Source organism: Thamnophis sirtalis, unplaced genomic scaffold, assembly GCF_051295495.1.
Source record: "Thamnophis sirtalis isolate CommonGarterSnake01/CBP01778 unplaced genomic scaffold, rThaSir2_p1.2 scaffold_6, whole genome shotgun sequence".
In the NCBI taxonomy this organism is placed as follows: domain Eukaryota; kingdom Metazoa; phylum Chordata; class Lepidosauria; order Squamata; family Natricidae; genus Thamnophis; species Thamnophis sirtalis.
Genome location: NW_028261386.1, coordinates 5,817,034 through 5,837,102, shown reverse-complemented (window position 1 = coordinate 5,837,102; position 20,069 = coordinate 5,817,034). Strand labels below are relative to the sequence as shown.

General features: G+C 40.6%; 1 protein-coding gene across 11 annotated transcripts in view; it reads left to right on the top strand.

The window, feature by feature from the left end:
* Nucleotides 1–16,623, top strand: part of MSI2 (musashi RNA binding protein 2) — a 655,460-nt gene extending 638,837 nt beyond the window's left edge. For 6 of the 11 annotated variants that reach the window (XM_087717151.1, XM_087717149.1, XM_087717153.1 and 3 more), the window contains 3 exons: nt 4,604–4,812; nt 7,267–7,344; nt 11,415–16,623. In XM_087717151.1, coding sequence (XP_087573277.1) covers nt 4,604–4,812; nt 7,267–7,308 — 251 coding nt within the window. In that variant the 3' untranslated portion in view covers nt 7,309–7,344; nt 11,415–16,623. The remainder of the gene's footprint in view (nt 1–4,603; nt 4,813–7,266; nt 7,345–11,414) is intronic. The other 5 variants (XM_087717152.1, XM_087717159.1, XM_087717157.1 and 2 more) reach the window with 2 other exon arrangements.
* The last annotated feature ends 3,446 nt before the right edge of the window (nt 16,624–20,069 follow it).

Genomic DNA, 20,069 nt, shown 5'->3' with positions numbered 1-20,069 from the left:
CCACCCTTCCGGCTTTCCGCAAAGCAACTAAGACCTGGCTGTTCCGGCAGACCTGGGGCTATTGAATCTTCCAGCCCCATCCGAGGTTACGACTGTTGCTGTATTTTTAAATTGTTTGTCTTTTTATTTTATTTTGTACCCCCCTTCCCCTTCAGATTGCTAGCCGCCCTGAGTCTCTCGGGAATAGGGCGGCATACAAACTAAATAAACCATTAAAAAAAAGTATTTTTATAACATTAAAATACCTTAGCTATCAACAACGTCTGTGAAACCAGGGCATTAAATAGATGGGGAGACAATCCCGCTAAGTTCCAATAAGCATCCGCTTGTTATTTCCTTCCATCTCCACCTCAAGCACTGCAGTCTTTCCCAGTCTCTCCTGGCTACTATTCTTATTCCTACCTTCAAGAAGGCCACGATTCCTTATTTGTGCTGACACATGAAATTGTACGACACCCAATCTAAAAAAGAAAAGCTTCCACTTGCATATCACTGCAACCAAAGCAGTGGTTATCTTAAGCAAAGATGGAGAAAGAGCAGGTCAGTCACTGAAACCTTCCTTGTGTTCTTTAGGAAGTACTCATGAAACACCTCGGGGGCCATGAAACCACAGGTTCTTTTAAGCCAGAGGTCCCCAAACTGGGCAACTTTAAGACTTGTGGACTTCAACTCCCAGCTGGCTGGAGAATTCTGGGAGTTGAAGTCTTAAAGTTGCCAAGTTTGGGGATCTCTTGTTTTAAGCAATAGAAGAAGAAGAAGAAAAAATACCATTCCTCACCCACCTGCCCATTTTACCTGAAACTTTCTGCCTCAGACTTTGAGTGTTAAGTTGAGCTGCCCTCTTACCCGAACTGTCTGGCGTCGTGAGGAGGTTCTCCTCCGCTCAAACCAAGCACGGCGTCCATATGGTGCAATTTAAAGCTGCCTCCATGTGGTGCCCATGTGTGCCTGGGCATGTCATTGCTTTCCGAGGCCAACGTGTTCATTCGCCTGGCAAAGGAAAGCATTCTGGTGAGCTGTCAGCATGGCCGATATCTACTTTACTGAACTGGAAAACAAAAGTCTGCTCCAGCAACTTAATAAAAAGGCCTCTGAATATCTCAGCTGGATGTTTTTCTTCCTGACTGAAAACGGGGGGAAAAGTTGACGTTTATCTTCAATATCGTTTAAAACGGCTTTGTTTTTCCAATACAGCCAAGCCCAATAGTTACGTTCTTCCTTATTTTTATCCCTGCTTGGATCCTGCTCACCTTTTCCTCTTGTCAGATATAAGCAGTGTCACCTCATGGATTTCCCCCATCTCTCTGTAAACTACAGTTAGTCCTCGACTTACGACTGGAATTGAGCCCGGTTCTTATCGTTGTAAGCTGAGGCCAGACCTTTTTTTTCTTTTTTACATTTTTTGTGGTGGTTAAGCGCACACTGCCACTGTTAATCAAATCAATTTTCTGCAGTGAGTTTTTTTTTGGGGGGGGGGGGTGTTGTTTGCCAGAAACTATAAGTAAATTCCAGAAAATGGCAAAAAAAAAGTCACAAATTGCAGTCATGTGACCACGGGATGCTGTCAGTGGCAATGAAACTGAGCTGGCTGCCAAACGTGCCAGAGACCCTGAAGAGGGGATTGGACTAGAAGACCTCCAGGGTCCCTTCCAACTCTATTCTATGCGATCACGTGATCCGGGGGTGGTGTGTGCAGCCATCATAACTTCAAAGATTGGGGGGGGTCTGTTGTAACATTGAATGGTTATTAAGTGACCAGTCGTAAGTTGGGGGTTATCTGTCTGTTTCTCCCTCTCTCTCAGAACAGGCAACCCTTCCCATTTGCCCTCGACCAAGCAAACACTAGTTATTTAACCATAGATGGCACATTGCTCAGGAAATGGCTATACATGGAACTAGATGTGCTTTATCCCCAACCAGCTGGGTGGATTTTTTTTTTCCTAACCATGGAGGTGGCTGTTAAGAGATTGAAAATTTTCCAGCAGATGTGCAGTGTTTCCTTCGCTTCTTGAGTCTGAATAACTGACTTTTGCAAAGAGCAGACAGAGAACTAATGTGAAATACCATAGGCCTTTACCTCAGATGTACAGTAATAACTTGTCCGAGGGAGGAAAGTTGGAAGAATCAGACTTACATGCCATATTGTTAACTTGTTTGGGAAACTTGCATCTTTCATGAATGGAAAGAAAATCAAAGTATCACATGTGTGTTTGTTTGCCTAAAATGTATGTTAAAAAGTGCTTCTCTGCAACAGATCTAATCCAGTTAGGTTCTTTCTTTCTGGTTGTGGGAGCACCCGATTGCACTGTCTCCCTTCTCATTGATTGAGGTGGCCAAGTCATTCCAACGGATGCCTGGTTGGTCAACCAGGGTTTAGGGAAATGTGTCGTTCTCCACTAACCAGCTTTTGAAATGAATTTGGAAATCATGAGACTTGCCATTTCTGTCGCTGCTCTTTGATTCTTTCCTTCAAAGGATCAGTTCAACAAAATGTGTGAACAAAATGGGCTTCGGCATTTTCATAATATAACTGATGGTGTAGAGTTAGTTAAACCCTTTGTGTGTGCTGGGTCCAACTGGGATAAATTCAGCTCTCTAGAGATTTATTTCCTTTTTGTGGCTCTCTTCATATAGTTCCAAGAATGTCATGTAGTTGAAAAGTCAAGATGTATTCTGGCCCGCCAGCGGAGCTGGCAGCAGATTCGGACAGTGAGGAGGTTGCGGGAGGAAGATAGGCCAGTCCTGGAGTCTGGGGAAGGCTCTGATGAGGGCTCTGTGTCGGAGGCAGAGAAGGGGCCAGAGCCGTATGCCAGTTATCAGCTGCCTTCAGAGTCAGACATCAATGGGGCAGAAGAACAGCTGGAGCCTGTTCCCAGTGTGCGCATGCACAGAGTTGCCAGACGACGCTAAAGAACAGGGTCGACTTGGGAGTAAGGCCACATGTGGACGATGAATGGCCCCTCCCAGAGGAAATAAAAGGGGAGTCCAAGGGGAGTGGAGTTTGCAGGAGACAATTAGTTCACTTAATTGGTTCATGACTCTCCGGAGACTCCTTGCCAAGTTTTGCAGATATCAGCCTGGCAGCTCTCCAAGCCATATAAGGTCTGTGACTGTAAATCTTCCCTTGAAAGACTTTGCTGGATGTGAATAAGCAGAATTTACGGTAAATTAATGAAAGGGTTTTTTGTCAGGACAAGAAGTTTGCTTCATGCTCTGTTTTTATGTTTAGTGCAATGCCCATCAAGCCAGGCAGTTTCCATCCCACCATCACAGGCACGAATTGGACCAGGGTGTTGTTTTTTTCCTTGTCCATACTTCTGTATAGCACCATTGACCCAGTTGTGTTGTGAGGCAGGCAGGGCCATGACCAAAGAGGTATCCTTCCTCTTAGTTGTTGTTGTTTTATATATCCAAGTACCGTCATCTCAAGGGACTATAGATAGACTAGTGGCAGAAAAGTTGATTTCATAATTAAGTCATACATTTGGAAAGGTCATGAACAATCAGCTGAAGAAAACAGCTCTGCTCTTCTTAGCATATACAGATAGCAGGGTTTGGGTCTCCAGCAATTCTCTCTTTCTCTTTCTCCCTCCCTCCCTCCCTCCCTCTCTCTCTCTCTCTCTCTCTGTGTCTGAGGTAAACACGGAACAATTCAGTGCTTTCCCTGACAATCTTGATAATCTAATTCCCTTTACAAAAACAGTAATGAAAGTGAACTGCCTAAGATGTTCCAGCTGTAGGGATTGTCTTATTACAATTTATTATGTTTTCTTTTTGGAAATAATTAAGTTTCAGGATGCAGACTTATTCAGCTTCTGGCTACTCATTCCTCTTTGTATTCTAGCTAATTAATAGCTTGAGAGGGAGAAAGGCACTCATTTCTCCCACCTGGAAGGGGGAAGGGAAACAAAGCTACTCCTCTTACGTATATCCAACACTCCCAAGTGTTCCATTACATTATCATTTGTTTGTTTGTTTTTATTTAAAGAAAAAAACATTTCAAACCTCCAAACCTTCACGTTCCGTAGTAAAAGAGTGGTGGTGGGGAAATGTAATGTTTGAAAGTTTTCAGTGGATTCCGCTCCTTCCCCCACCCCACCCCACCCCCCGAAAAAGTTTTTCTAAGTGTGATTTGCTTTCTCTGCTGTCAACATTAATATCAATATTAACACAATGTGTAGTCTAAAACTAGTTCCTTTGTAGTTTGCATGGGATGTGAATGCTGTCTCAACGTGCCCAGATCTAGAAAACCCATTTTACTACTGCATGAGCATCAAATCAGATGTCAGAAAATACATATATTTTTTTTGTGATAATTTGGTGAAACTGACCACTTATGCAGTCTCTGGTTGCAGTAGTGTGTTGAATGATTTTTTTTCCCTCTCTCTCTCTCTCTCTCTCTTTATACATATTTCTCTATATTTGGAGCTCTAAGCTTCTAGTAGTATGGGCTGACTTTTATTGAGTACTTGCTCTCTTATCGCATGGCCTTGGTTAAGTGTTAGAAGTTGGACCTAGGCTGTTTTTATTAGTGTTTGGCTTTGTAATAACTCTGCATGCTCAGCTTCTGGCCTCATACCCAGCTTTATTCTCTGCACACCAGTCTTGAATAGCTACAGTGCTCAACCGAATTTTGGCGCACCCGCTTCCCCGGCAGGCTCCAATCCAGCCCGGCCTGGAGGATTTCCAGGGGCAAACAGCCCGGGTCCAGTTGCAGACCTCTACGGTACAGCCAGTCAAGACTCCGGTGTGGGTAACTACATAAGTGCTGCCAGCCCCCAGCCTGGCTCTGGCTTTGGGCATGGAATTGCTGTAAGTAACTCTCTTTGTCTTTGTCTGTTTCTTCTTTTGCAGAAGCTCTAGAGTGAATAAAATCTGTTGACACTGCAATGCTCTTCTATGGAACCTTTCAAAGCGACACGGTCTGGGGCCCCGTCCTATGAATTGGACACTACCTTGAATCTGTTTATTCACAGACACACATGATCTATAGATTCCATATAACAGAGGACTCCCAACAGAGGATAAGAGAAGCATACTGTTTCTCTGAACTTGCTAAAAAACCCATTCAGCCAGACCCCACATTCAGATTTATTTATTTATTTATTGCCAGTAATTGGATGTGTATTGGATTCCCGTATTTCAGTTACATAGAATTGAGAGGTGCCAATTTAACATACTGTATTTATACCAATGGAAAGGGAAAACACAGATATATCAAGCTGCAGAGCACACTCAATTTTTCTTTCCCATGGGGGTGTGTCCTTTTCTTTAAGAACATCTGCAAAAATTCTGTACCCTAAACTTGGCCAGATGATTCAACTTTCAGATACTCCTCGACGTAAGACCACAATTGAGCCTAACATTTTTGTTGTTAAGTGAGACATTTGCTAAGTGAGTTTTTCCCCATTTTACAACCTTTCCTGCCACAGTTGTTAAGTGAATCATTGCAGTCATTAAGTTAGTCACACAGTTGTTAAGTGAGTCTGGCTTCCCCATTGACTTTACTTGTCAGAAGCTCACAAAAGGGGATCAGGTGATCCCAGGACGCTGTGACCGTCATCAATATGAGTGTTTGAATTTTTATCACGTGACCATGGGGATGCTGCAACGGATGTAAGTGTCAAAAAATGGTCATAAGTCACTTTTTTCAGTGCCGTTGTAACTTTGGATGGTCACTGAACGAAGTGTTGTAAATCAAGGATTACCGATGTTTTAATGATTATGTTGGAATCCTGTTAAAAAAAAAAGGTGAGCTTTTCAGAATGAACCAAAACAACAAATAAAGATTGTACACTGAGCTAATTTTAAGTAACCCAAAGTATCCCATTGGCAATGCCTGTATCTGTAGCTCAGAGTGTTCCTCGAGGCACATTTCTGTATTAAATTCATTGACATCTGCGTCATTTATAGAAACACTCTAATGACTTCGACATGGGAAAGAAGGGATGGCCTATAACTGCATTGTGCGCATTGAATGCCCACTTTCTTCTTAGCCAGGTTAGAACTGAAGCATTGGTCTACTATTTAGCAGGGGGAGTGCCCATGCCCTGCACTTTAATAGCCAATTAAACACATGGCCAAATTAAACTGCATCTCTCCCTTGAGAATGGTTCTAATAATCCCAAGCAAAAGGGTAGTAGGGAAAATATAATGTGAATTAAACTTGAAGGGCCCTAATTATTCACAGAAATGCTAGCACGTTGTGCAACATACCTTTTCCCAAATGAATAACAACAATGTTGAACATTAACATGGTGCAATTACTAATTTTTTTGGGGGGGGGAGATACTAATTTGGGAGTGCAAATTTTGCATGCAATGTTCATTTCCTCTAATTCTGCTGTTTTCAAATTGTGTGTGGTAGCATGAATGCCCTGCGTATCTCCGTAACTAGTTAATAAAATGATTTTAAAGCAACTTTGAAAAATTTCACAAACATGCACAGGCATGGCCATAGTTGGGTTATTTTGTCTCAAAAATGCAGACAAGTTCCTAAAATTATTTTACTTGCTAAAAAAAAAAATAACCCAAGTAAACTTGTTTCATTTCTTTCCCCTTGTATCGCCTGGGTTACTGGTAAATCCCATTGGACCAATGGAATGTGATGAAATACAGATTATTCTGATAAGACCTACATCGATTTAAATTGCCATCTACCACCGCTTACAACACCCCTCATTTCTATTTTGCACCTATAGAAAATGATTGGATTGTTTTCGAAAAGGGTGTGGGCTGCTGACCTTCGCTGTGGTCTGTTTTCTAAAGCAGTGTTTTTCAACCTTGGCAACTTGAAGATGTCTGGACTTCAACTCCCAGAATTCCCCAGCCAGCGAATGCTGGCTGGGGAATTCTGGGAGTTGAAGTCCAGACATCTTCAAGTTGCCAAGGTTGAAAAACACTGTTCTAAAGAATCACGCCGCAGTCAGCATTATGTTTTGTCTGCACCAGTGTAGTCTTTTAAATTATTTGGGGTCTACAGACCTGTGTCTTTAATTTCATCTCTAATATTTCTTTCAAACAGTGTCTGCCTTTTTAATACATTTATGCCATCCATTTACTAACAGCAGTTTAAGGATACTCAAATTTACTTTTCAGCACCCTTAAATTTGAGCTTGCAAATATATATGAGCAAGAACAGATGGCAACAATATTCATGCTAGCAACACCAATACTTGATAATTTTTGATAATTCATGCAAAACCGAAAATAAAATCATCTCTTCCCTTGTATGATATTAGTAACAATTGCAATTGTACAATTTTAGGGGCCTTTGATTGCAACGGCTTTTACAAATGGATACCACTGAAACGTTACACAGGGTTGGTTGCCATCTCACTTGGAGGTATATCAATATATAGCATTTATATTTTCTACTATATCCCTTCCCTCTTGTTGGGGAGGGGGGGTTAAATTCTGATAGCTTTATTCTTCCTTTATTTATTTATGTATTTTTTCTTAAACATTTTAAAATCAACTTTTTGGGCTGGAAACTTGAAAGGTATCCTGAAGCAATTCTGGAAAAAATAGTGCTTACAGCAGTTAAAATTTTTATGATTATTTAAACCAATTCTAAATACTGGGGGTTACTCGAATGCTTGAGGGGAAATCTATTGAGTCATGTGAATTTGAAAGAGATTCTTTTTAAAATTGTAATGCTTTTAAAAACTAATTCATTTTTATGTTAAAGACTGTAAGCACAATACAAGTGATTTGTTCTTAAAAGAACAATCATGAAAATTAGGAATTAAATTTCAACATTTAAAAAAAACACTCATTGCAGTAATGTATATTCTGGATCCCCACTTGTTTCCTCCTCTTATAGCACAGTATTTTTTTATACTTCCAATTATAAACATTTAGTTTAAAATAGAGCCATAATCAAGATAATGTAAGGAAAATGTGAGAAATCGTTGCTAATTTTAACCATGTACTCGATCTATTGCATGAATTCTAATTTCCAAATCAAAGCATGAAATTAAAAGTATGATTGCTGAAGCAAACGCATTTTTCATGTGTGAAGATGAACCCAATTCACTGAATGTGGGAAAGGGTGGAAGGAGCTGGTCACGATCAAATTAAGATCTTTAAAAGCTTCTAAAAGGTATGATGCTTTGGAAAATAATCGTAGTTCCCTGTTCTTAGGGCAACTGAGAGACATTTGTGGGGAGCACACAGGATTTCGTAGTTGTGCCTTCTCCTGGGGAAGGTACTTCTTCAATCCACTGAAACTAAGTATTTGTGACATTCACCAAATTCAATTCGTGTGTTGCTATGTGGCCGATACACCATAATGAAGCCAGAATGTACAAAACCTACCGAGTCACTTAGGTATGGCTTTGGTAGGAGTCTGCCTGAAAACCCCATTGTCCTGCATGAGTTCCAGGACTGAAATGTAAGGAAGCAGGCAGGAAAATGTAAAAATTACCTGAGGGTAAAAAGGGCTTCTGTCCGTCTATCGCATGCATGATAAGCACACACTTTTTGTAGGGGTCAAGGTGTGTAGTTCCTGATTAATGCTGATGTAAACAGATTTGGTCTCTGTTTTATGCCAAAAATTAGGTCTGCTAATGATCCTCAAAAGCAAGTCCCAATAATTTCTTGTTGCTAGCATAGAGAAATGTTAAACAGAGTCATCAGGTGAGAACATTGTTTAACCAATTAACATGCTGTACGCACTCCCCTCATAAAGCCATAATAAAGATTGGCAAGCCAAGAAGGTGTCCTTGGCGTTACTTTTCACAAAGGAAAAAGACAGTGGGTGCCAAGACATTCATGGGCAAGATAAACCACAGCTTCCACGACTTGTTCATCCTTCTTTGCTACCCTTGTTTTGAGGATGTTTGTTGCCTCAGGAAAGGATGCATTATAACTATTCAAAAGATGAGTAGAAGGTGGTAGACCAGGCGAGGATGGCCTTTTCTAATATATTTTTAACTGGAACAATCCATCTCCTCAGCATGGGAATTTCACATCTGTCACTGTAACCCAAGAAGAGCGTGCGGGAGAGAAGTTGAGATTAGATGCTCAGACATGCAGTCCAGGGATTTTTCACCGGCCATGTTTGAGGTCTAAAAATCTTGCTTAAGATCAAGGCTACCTACCAAAGGTTCCCAGAGAGAGCCTAGCTGAAAGTCAACTTTTCAACCAACACCAGCTAAAATGACTGTGGCTTGAAATTCTGTCGGAGTGTTACAGTGAAACTGTAGCTCAGATTACTTTTGCCAGGATCTTCTGTACACCATTATGTTATAAAAGTTTCCCAGGGGGCTTCTTGATATGGGAGGCTGAAGTCTGAAGATAGGGAAAAAGTTTCTTGTAGCTCACTGCGGTGCATTTGAAATGAATTAATGAATTAATGAATAAAAGGACCAGGAGGATTATGGCTTCTCTGGGATTCACACTGGATTTCATAAATTATTCGCATTATTATTGAAGGTATTTGTTCAAGCCATTGAAACTGAGTATTTGTGACATTCACAGAAGAACTGGTTCTCCTATAACCGAGTTGTTGTTCTCATCATGCAACGTAACCCAAACCTTTTAAAAGATTCTCCATGCTGCAGTTTATACACTGTATAATCCATCATGGATTAGTTGCACATCACTTCTAATTTCACATTGCTCCATTTGTTTTGGCTCACAATACTACAAGCCTGGAAAATGAAATGGTGGACTTACCAAGCAGATAATTTCTTAATTATTTTTTTTCTGAGCCTGGTTCAGCAAACCATCATGTGTCATTGTGCTCTTTCGACATGGTTTCAACAAAGCAACCTTCATTTGTAAAACGAGAATTTCCTGTGAAAATCCCAGCTCCAAACTAATCATTGCTGCCACTGTCTGCACTGATGCCCAGGATTGATCCACCATGTCTAGTTTAGATCTTTATATAATATTCTGTTGAGGGAACTATTAATTTCATCCATCTTTCTGTCCAAGTTATTTGCCATCAGAGTTCATGCACACATAGACTCACACACATACATAGAAAAACCACACACACACACACTCCTTCCACAACTTGGTATACTTCTGGATACCTTGAATTTTGACTTGTCTGGGTAGAACGGCAACAGTTTAGGAAGATTACAATACTTCTGCACAGACCGATCAGGCTGAATATTGAAATGCAAGTTTCCAAGTATAAATTAAAATCTCCCGCTCCAATTTGACATGACTCAAGACTGTTTCCCATGCTTCATTTTAAATGCATACACAAGCTGTCCTTAACTTACTACCACAATTAGGCCTGGAATCTCTCTTGCAAGTTGTTGACATCGTAAGTTCAGACACCTTGTGACCAGGCCTGATTGTTTTTAAACTCTTTCTTATGGTGGTTCTTAAGCTAATCAGGTGGTTATAGGTCTGAATCCACTCTCAAATCCCCCTTCTTTTCTTTTGCTGGAAACCACCCTGCACTCTGCACCTATCTCTGTTGCCCCTTGCCACCCTTCAGCATCTTCCTTCCTCCTTTGGCATGCTCAGCCAAAGCAACTGCTAGTCCTCCAGGCCACCTCACCGCGTTTAAATTTGCTTATTGAATTTCGTCTCCTGCTACCATCTTTGGATTCTCCGCAGTTTTACATGATAGGCAAAAATTAGAACATCTGGGGGGGGGGGTGTAATGAAAGGAACAGAAATAAATTGTAACATTAATGAGCAGAATGTACTATAAAAATAACAACAAAAATAGAAAGCACAGAAGTAAAAGATGGCACAATAGGGTCTCCCTCCTTGACAGTTTAGATTTTAATAGCCTTCTAAAAGCCAGTTAGGTGAAGCGGTGTCTCAATGGTTAAAACGCTGAGCTTCGCCATCAGAAAGGTTGGCAATTTGGCAATTCGAATTCCTAGCACCACATAGCAGAGTGAGCTCCCATTACTTGTCCTGCCAACCTAGCAGTTCGAAAGCATGTAAAAATGCAAGTAGAAAAATAGGGACCACCTTTGGTGGGAAGGTAACAGCGTTCCATGCGCCTTTGGCGTTTAGTCATGCCGGCCAAATGACCACAGAGACGTCTTCGGCAGCACCTGGTCTCAAGGATGCAGTTCCACAGCACTGGGGCTGCCCCTAAGAAGCTCTTGGCTTTGACTCTCCTCCCTGAAGTATGGAATCACAGGGAGTTTCTCCTATAGTGATCCTGTAGAAGCAATTGATACAGGCTGTGAGTAGCTTGTTGTATAGATGAAGATAATCCGACTACTTTATGGTGCAATGTATTGCTGGAACCCGTTAAATACAAATATAACACATGAAATAAATGTGGAGTAGAACTTGTGTGAGGCCAGAAAATGGTCTATGAGGTTGAACACCTCATCTGTGTCTCTGCTTGGACTTAGAAGATGCATTTTTCTAAAGGTCAGAACATAACCATTGCATTTCTCTTTTTCCTTCTCTTTTCATTCACTGTAGAGTATATCTGGATGTCCAGGCAAGACAGGGCGAAGTTTCTGAATGGTTCCATGTTTAGGTGACACGTCTTCAGACTTTGACCATTGCACCATCATCAGTAACCCACACAAACTGGAGGTGACACTCAATGGATATGGGTTGTCCAAAATCGGTATCATCTCATGAACCTGCTGTACTATATAGAACAACAGCTTTTTAAAACAAATGTGTATATATATATAATCCATTTTTGTTCATGTTATTATTTTTCTTGATGTTTTTTTCCCCCTTTGAGGTCTATTTTAATCACTTTTTTGTAGTATTTTGACATAGGTTTATAATCAAAATAGATCTGCTACTCTGCGTATTTAGGAAAACCCTAACCATACTCTATATCTTAAAAGTTTCTTTGCTTTGCTTTTTAATCCCTTTCTCTTATTTCTTTCTTTTTATGTAATTTTGTTGCTGAAATGGTAACATGATTTTCAGTTTATTGGTACCAATTCTGAAGTTGAAAAGGCTTTTTCAGGTGGAATTTAGCACAAGCTGAATTTAGAATTAGAGCAAGCGAGAAAAGTAAGTAGAAATACTCTCTTTTATGCTGGATGGGAAATAGGAGGCTGGCTCAGTAGCAGGATCTCTAGCAGTTCTTTTTATTAGTTAACCTAATTATATCTATTTTCGGCAATAAAATAAGGACTACAAAGTTTTTTGTGTCCTTTTTCTATAAGTGCATTTTTTTGTTGTTAAAAAAAAAAAGAGGCGATAAGGTTTTTTGAAATTGTGAAATCTAAAAAAAAATAGTAATACTGTAAATACAATTCCATTAACTTGCATATAAACTATTAAAGCAGAGAAATTGTAATATTTTTGTGAATGGAGTCAGATTAAGGCAGTTTCTGTACTGAACAGAAGACAAAGATTAAAATTTGGGGCACACATCCCAGGAGGAATCTTCTCTTCTGCAAGACTTTTTATATGAATGGGAAATGCATGAGGGGCGTTGAGGTCCCTCACTCGATTCCCATTGATCTCGCCAGCCGCACGCAGGCAGGGAACATTTCCGCTGGATTGTGCCCCAATGTTTTTAAACTTGTGAGATCGACTGCCAGAGCTGGCCCATAGCAGTTAGATCAACACTGTTTTAGCTTGCTCTGTAGATGTTAGACCTTATAACTGTACTAGCGTCATACCAGCATATTAACTAGACCTTTGTGCACAGCTTTGAAAGTAACAGTCTAGTTACATTTTTAATTTAAAAAATACAAAAGAAACCCTGCTTTTCCCAAGATTGAAAAAGCTACATTTTTAATATTTAAAAGGTATTTAAAGTTTCAAGCACACTTTTTTTAACCATTTAGATCACCTGACTGTCCATCCATCTCCGTCAGCCCCCCCGTGGCCTGCAGCCTTCTTGATGTCTTGGGAGCTCCCAGCTGTTGGGAGGGGCAGTTAAAGCATGCATCTTCTCACCCTTTTTTTTTCAACCCATCCTTTTTTTCCCATTCTTTTCTAATTCACAAATTAGAAAAAAAAAAGGCAAAGGTTTATTTTAAACAAATCGTTATGAATACCTCAGTGCTACAAGTTTGTCACCCTAGAGGCAAGAGAAGCTTAATTTATTGTAGATGAAAACAGATTTGAAAAAAAATAATGTATAAAAACCATCATTGCACTGTGACTGGTAGGGGAAAACTGACAATTTCCGATTTGCACATGTTTAATGTTTGGCTGTTATATATATGGTCCTCTGCTGGGGAGGAGACTTATGAAGGATATTTTTTAATTTAATTTTTTTAAATATGGGTCAAATAGGCTGGCAACAGCAACTCCAAGTACAACACAGTAGGTGATATTACAAGCATAACTATAGTGTGGATATATTCTTTTTTTAAGCATTAATATTGACAAGTTTTATTAATATTTTTTTAAATTGTTACGTTTATAAATTTGGTACTCTAGGTACAGCCAGAATAAGACACTGAATGAGACATTTGTTAAGAGAAAAAAAAAAGCTGCTGCACTCCTATTTTTGTAAAATTTTACTAACCAGTAGGCTAACATAGATGTTCAATAGACAAGTTACAGCAAAGCATCTTCGATCACTCACGGAGGCACCACAAGGCGAACTGTAAGGAGGAGGGGAAGAATCTTATTCTCCCCACCACCACTGCCCTAATTTTTAAAGTTAACAGCAAAAATGAGGTGTTTTGCTGGAGGGGGACGGCTGTTAATATGTTTTAAGTTTTTATTTTATTCTTCGAAAAAACAACCAGGTTTAAAAGCCAGAATGCTGGACGCTTTTTAAAGTTATCTTGACTTGATCAAGTAGTACACTAAAAAAAAACAAAAAAGTAATAAAAATGAAATGAAATAAATAGAAGGAATTAATCACAAACTAATTCCCTGAGACTCAAGTGTCTTTTTACAAAAAAAAATATATATAAAAAAATTAAAAAGAGCGAGAGAAAAAAAAAAAGAAAAAAGTCAGGGATTTTTTTTAATTATTATTACATTTTAATCAATTTAGACGCCATCCATGTGCAGGAGTTCCTGAGGGTGGATTTCTTTTTAAATGATGGAGCTCTCTTGGATTCTCACAGAGCTTCCTTGGTGGAGTTTCTGGGAACGTGTGCCTGTACTGTAGACTATCATATGTGTTTCTCCTCCTCCTCCTCCTTCCTCGGTCTCTGGCACCTCATAGAAGATTCTTTGTTGATCATTGTTGTATGTTAATAATGTATAAAAATGACTATCTTGTAAGAGTGCTGTCCTGATTCTAGTATAGTGACACCCTTCCACACATACCCTTTCTCTTCTCTTCCTCTTCCAGTACATATTGTAGTTGTATTGTAATTAAGGTTAAATACATAGATGTAGTTATTCAGATTTAGGACCAGTAAGGATAGAACTTTCTCTTATTTAAGGCAAAAAAGAAATGCTAATAATTTTGGGGCAGGTTTTTGTTTTTATTTAATTTCTTTTTTCGCTCTTTTACTTTCTGCTGATCTCATGTGGTTTCAAACTAACCAAAGGCTTCACAAAAAGAAAGAAAGAAAGAAAGAAAGAAAGAAAGAAAGAAAGAAAGAAAGAAAGAAAATAAATGTTGGCAAAACTACTGCAGCATTTTGCAGATTCCCCCACCCTTCAACTTTTATATATAAAACAAAGGGTGTGCCATACTACCTTAAATGCTAATGCTAGATATGCAAAACTGGATTTTTTTAGTTTATTTTTTAAAATAAAAAAGGGAGGCATGGTATAATGAAATGATTTTGCAAAGAGAAAAAAAAAAGTATTTTTTTAAAAGAAAGAATACTCCGAAGAAAAGTTGATAATCTCTGTGAATATGTTTTAGATAGTTCTATACCTTCTGGATGCCCAGAGCACAACTTGTGTGGAACCTGGTATATTTTTTAGGTGACTGCCTAGAGTAAGCTTCATTTTCTTCCCTCATTCATCTAGACGTCCATACTAAAAAGATTTGAGGATTTGTTTCCATTTGGGGAAATTAATTTTAAACGCAGACGGTTCCCCTGCAACTTCATTTTAGTCAAGAGAACAAACCGACATTGCTATCCCAGCATTGTACTGTTCTGAACCTCATTTGAAAAAGATTGCCTTAGGGGAGGGGGGATGTCTGCAGAGAGGAAGCAAAATTCAAGATGGCATCCACCACAACCAAGTGATTGTAGCCCTGCTCCATTTGTACGCACCTCGCGATGGTTGGGGCTTTGATCACATGGTTGTGGACTCCATCTTGATTCTTTTATCCCGCCCCCTCCCCATCATCTTGTGAATACTCTTTTTTGGGAGTTAGCAAAAGGCAGTTCAATGGTGCCAAATGCACCATTAGTATACAACAGTAGATACTTTACACCAGGGACATCCAACCTTGGCAACTTTTAAGATCTGCAGACTCCAACTCCCAGAATTTCCAAGCTAGCATCATTGGAGAATTCTGGAAGTTGAAGTCCACAGGAATTAAAGTTGCCAAGGTTGAACACCCTGGCTTTCTGCATTTCCATGGAGAGCATTGAAAAATGCTATTTTGTGCCTCAAACCAAGTTATATATTGATAAAGCAATCGGGATATCAGAAACCCAGTAAGAGGTGTCAGAAGGCTTTTAAAAAAATTAGAAGTCATGTAACATAGTGAAATATATTTTGTTTTGTTTTTGTTTGTTTTTTTGCTACTTACTTGAACAAAAGGGCCAGAATTTCACCCCTAGGCTGTTGGAGTTTTTTTAGTTTGTCTTGTTTCTCTTCCCACCAAAGGGGAACAAAAACAACTTCTCATCCAATTTTAAGTTGGGAGTTGACTTGATTAAAACAAAGAGCAACCTGTCCCTTTTTTTAAATCTCCTATTTGCATAATGTTTCTTTTGATTTGAATTAGTAGCTTGGACTTTAAGGTAGCATGGCTCTCTTGCTGTAATTTTTCTTTCTCTTGTACAGCAGTATATACGCAAGCTGATGAATGTGACACATCCTGCTAGGCTAGTTGAATCATTGGATAATTGTTGGTAAATAATAATGACCTGAAAGGTGTACAGACTTTTAATTTACTTTTCCACCCGGCCATTAACCCTGCACAGCTCTTTCAGTCTGGAGTATGAATGTGGGCTAGGGACTCCAGTCACCAAAAACATCCTCTTTCATTTTCCATCTAATTCAATGCAAGACACACACACAAAAAAAAAGACTAAAGCAATATAGTTTTACTACATTTTTTCCTCAAATGTCAGCCATGGTTATATAATATATATATATTGCATATAAAATTGTTTACAAGAAAACACTAACTACTTATTTTTTACTCCTTAGTGTATTTGCTTGAAAGGTTTCCTACTTGTTTTTTGGTTTGGGGGTTTGTGTTTGTTTTTCTGCCAAGTAAAATGGTTAGAAAAGCAGAGTGAAGCTGGTCTAACTATATTTTGAGTGACGGGGGCCTTAGACACACTGGCAGATTCAAGGGAAAAAAATCTGCATCAATACACTGTAGAGTTTCATAAAGGATGCAGAATCTAATTCCAATCCATTTCTCACCGTGTGTAAGCACTACATGAGATTCTGCCAGCTAAGCAATACTTTAATACTGTAATAAGAATTCTACCAAATAAAAAATAAAAAAAAATTAATGTTCCGAAGCAAAGCTGTTTGTTCGCCAGTAACCAAACAATCAGAATGTATTGTCTTTACAGAATTTTGTTTAAAAAAAAAAAGCAAACTGAAGTCACCCATACTATATAACCTGTGTTCTGTATATAAAGCCACCACCCGTGGGATGTATCATTTTGAATTCTAGTGATAGCAGATAATCTCATTATATATGTTGTACATGTCTTGGAATCCCATCAGTAACCCAATGTAAAGTTTCAGCATTTTCCGATAATTCTAAATTTTCAGCCTTCCCCAGCCAGGTGCCCTCCAACTACGCTGGGGCCTCAGTTCTCACAGTCCCAACGTATTTGGGGAGACCTTGTTGGAGAAGGATCCTATAAAGGTATTTAATCAGCAGTGACACAGTGGCCAGGCCTAGCCCCTTCCTTTTATATTTTAGTATGAACTGATGCGAACTTTGGTAGTGATTTTTTATATACATATATAAATATATATATATACACACACACACACAAACACACACACACGTGTGTATATATATATATAGATATATATATACACGTGTATCTATATATATCAAGCATCTTTCAGGTCTCTGTGTATGGCTTTCTGAAGCCCTGTTGTAAAAATACTACATGGATGGGGGTCTCTCACATCACAGATGTGGAAAGTATAATTTTATATTTGTATTTTCAAATAAATAAGTTTGTGAAAGGTTTCCATCCTCTACTGTGGTCCAGAAAATCAATGTGTTTGTCTCAGAAAAAAAAATAATAAAAAAAACTGTTTTGAACTTCGGTGTGTTTGTATCATTTGCATCTTATCATTTGACAACTCTTTCTGTTCCCTTTGCCTGCATTGATTTCAGAAATTGTCCATCTTTTCCAGGTAGATGCCATCAACATTTCTTAATTATCTTGTTGCAGAAGAGAGGATCTTTTGGAAAGCATCGTTTTAAAAAGATTTTCAAAGCTCGCTAGGATACGAATTTTTTGTTCCCTAAGATGATAGATTTTTTTTTTTATCAGCAGGTGGCAGAGAAGGCTGTGTTTACATTGGAAAACCTTCCACTCATCATCGATAGAGAGATTCCATCTCCTGGCTGGAATCATGTTTACTCATTCTGGTTTTAACTAAGGATGATTAATATTCTGACAATGGCCCATCTCCGGTAGACGAAACACTTCAGACCCTTTGTAAAATACCTAAAAATATTTGAACTACAAGGTTGCAGTTTCAAAACCAAGGAGAATTGAAAAAAATACCAATTGATAGGAGACATTTGGGACCCAGTGACACTAAATAAAAGCCTTTTCCGCATCCATCACATTAAAATTGTACCCAATTTCCAGAAAGTCCCACTGAACTCAGAATTATAGACTCCATAGAATTATAGAGTCCATAGGAACACATCTCTGGTGAATGGCCATCCATCATCTGGCTGAACATATCCTGGGAAGGGGAGGCCACCATCATGGGCTGGTTCTGCTATTGAATTGCTCTTCCTGTTAGGAACTTTTACAGATTCATTCTTCTGAACGGTGGAATGAGAGACAATAGGCCACGCCCTCCTATTTATTCCAGCACTTGAAAAATATTCCTGCCATACTCTTTTCTCAAGAGTAATCCAGCTCAGTAGGAATTACTTTTGCACCAGTATGGAGCATTCAGAAAATAAAGTTTGGGCTGTTGGGTCATGGTAACTATCTCTAATCAGCTAAAATAAGACAGAATTCTAAAAACTATGGTTGCACTATTTATTGAGAGGCACCAGATAGGCGGAGAGTGTAAAGCAGGGGTGTCAAATTCGATTTCATAGGAGGGTTGCATCAGGGTTGTGTTTGATCGGGGGGGGGGGGAGAATGGGCATGGCCAGCCTGACGTCACTCATGTCTAAAGTGACCAGATTTTAAAATTGGTTAAGCGAGACACCATTGACGGGGGGGCGGTGTGTTCTTGATTAAAAGTTTTGCCACCCGGCGCTGCGGTTGAGGTGAAGCCGCCAAAGATCCCGCTGGTGCCCCCTCCCGTGGCAGCGGTGGTGCCGCCTCCCCCTCCGCTCGGAGCACCTGAGCTGGGCATCGCGTTACCCCTGCTGCCTCCGCCACCTCCTCCACCGTGCTTTTGAGAAGCCATGGGCCTTTTGTTTCCTGCTCCCGCCCCCTCCACCGCCTTCCTACTGGCTCCTGCGGCCTTATGGCTCCTCAAAAGCACAGCGGAGGAGGAGGGGGCAGGGGTAATGCAGTGCCCAGCTCAGGTGCTCCAAGCAGAGGGGGAGGCGCCACTGCCATGGGTGGGGGTACTGGCAGGAGCTTGGCGGCTTCATCTCAGCCACAGCACTGGGTGGCAAAAGTTTTAACAACACACACACACCCATTCCATTCCCAGGCAGAAGAAAGAGACTTTGGGGAGGAGAGCTTGGGCAGTCATTGGAAGGCGTTTGAGAAGGAGAAAAGCAGGCAAGGAAACTTCTCAAGAAGCTCCAGAAGTAGCTGTTTCTCCTCTGGGCTGGAGGGAGGGGAGGAGAAGGAAGGAAGGAAAGACGGGAGGGAAGGGAAGAGTGGAGGAAAGCGAAAGGGAGGAAGAGGAAAGGGAGGAAGGGAAGAGAAGGTAGGGAGGGAGGAAGAACCCGGCTTTCCCGAGAACGGTCTGCTCCAGGGCGAACCAAGAAGTTTAGACAGGACTTTGCTTGTGGTTGCAAAGCAGCCTTCCCCCGATTGCCTTCCCCCAACGCCCCCCCCCAATCCTTTCAAAAGCAACCCCCATCACCAGCCTCTCCCAACAGGATCCCCGCCTGCCTCCCCTCAGCTCATCCGGACCAGGTTGCTGACGGTGGTTTGCACGGCGGCCACCGGGGCAGTGAGGTCCGGGATGACCTTGCCGTCTACCTCACCCTCCTCGTACATGATGACCAGGTGGGAGATCTGCTGGGCCACCGGCTCCAAGATGCTCTTGATGGTGAAGCAGGCAAAAAACAACAACAACCAACTTCTGACGGCTGAGCCATTTGGCCCAGGACCGAGCACTGGAAAATCGGGACTTTTTGAACACGCTGCAGGACGCGGGACAAATTTTAAAAAATCGTGACTGTCCCGCGAAAAGCGGGACGTCTGGTCACCTTACTCATGTCGGAGGCATCTGTGGTGGCCCAAGGGAAAACGGGCTCCTGAGCTCTGTTCTTGGCTGCAATGGCCTCCTGCAACCCTCTGTCAGCAAAAGCAGAGCTCACGACCCTCCCAAGCTCCATTTTTGCTGACAGAGGCACTGTGGGCCAGTCCTTTGCTGTTTTCAGGGTAGCCCCATGGGCCAGATCCGGCCCCCGGGCCTTGAGTTTGACACCCCTGGTGTAAATACATCCTTACAAAAGGATCGTCTCTGTCCAGCCATTTCTCAAGCACATTGAGAAGACTAGTAATATCAAGATACTTAATGCTCGTTCTTCTGAGCCAGGTTAAATCTTCAGAAATGCTACTATACACATTGGATTATTGGAAAAGTTCAATCAATCAATCTTGGAAGGAACCTCAGAAGTCTTCTAGTCCAACCCCTTGC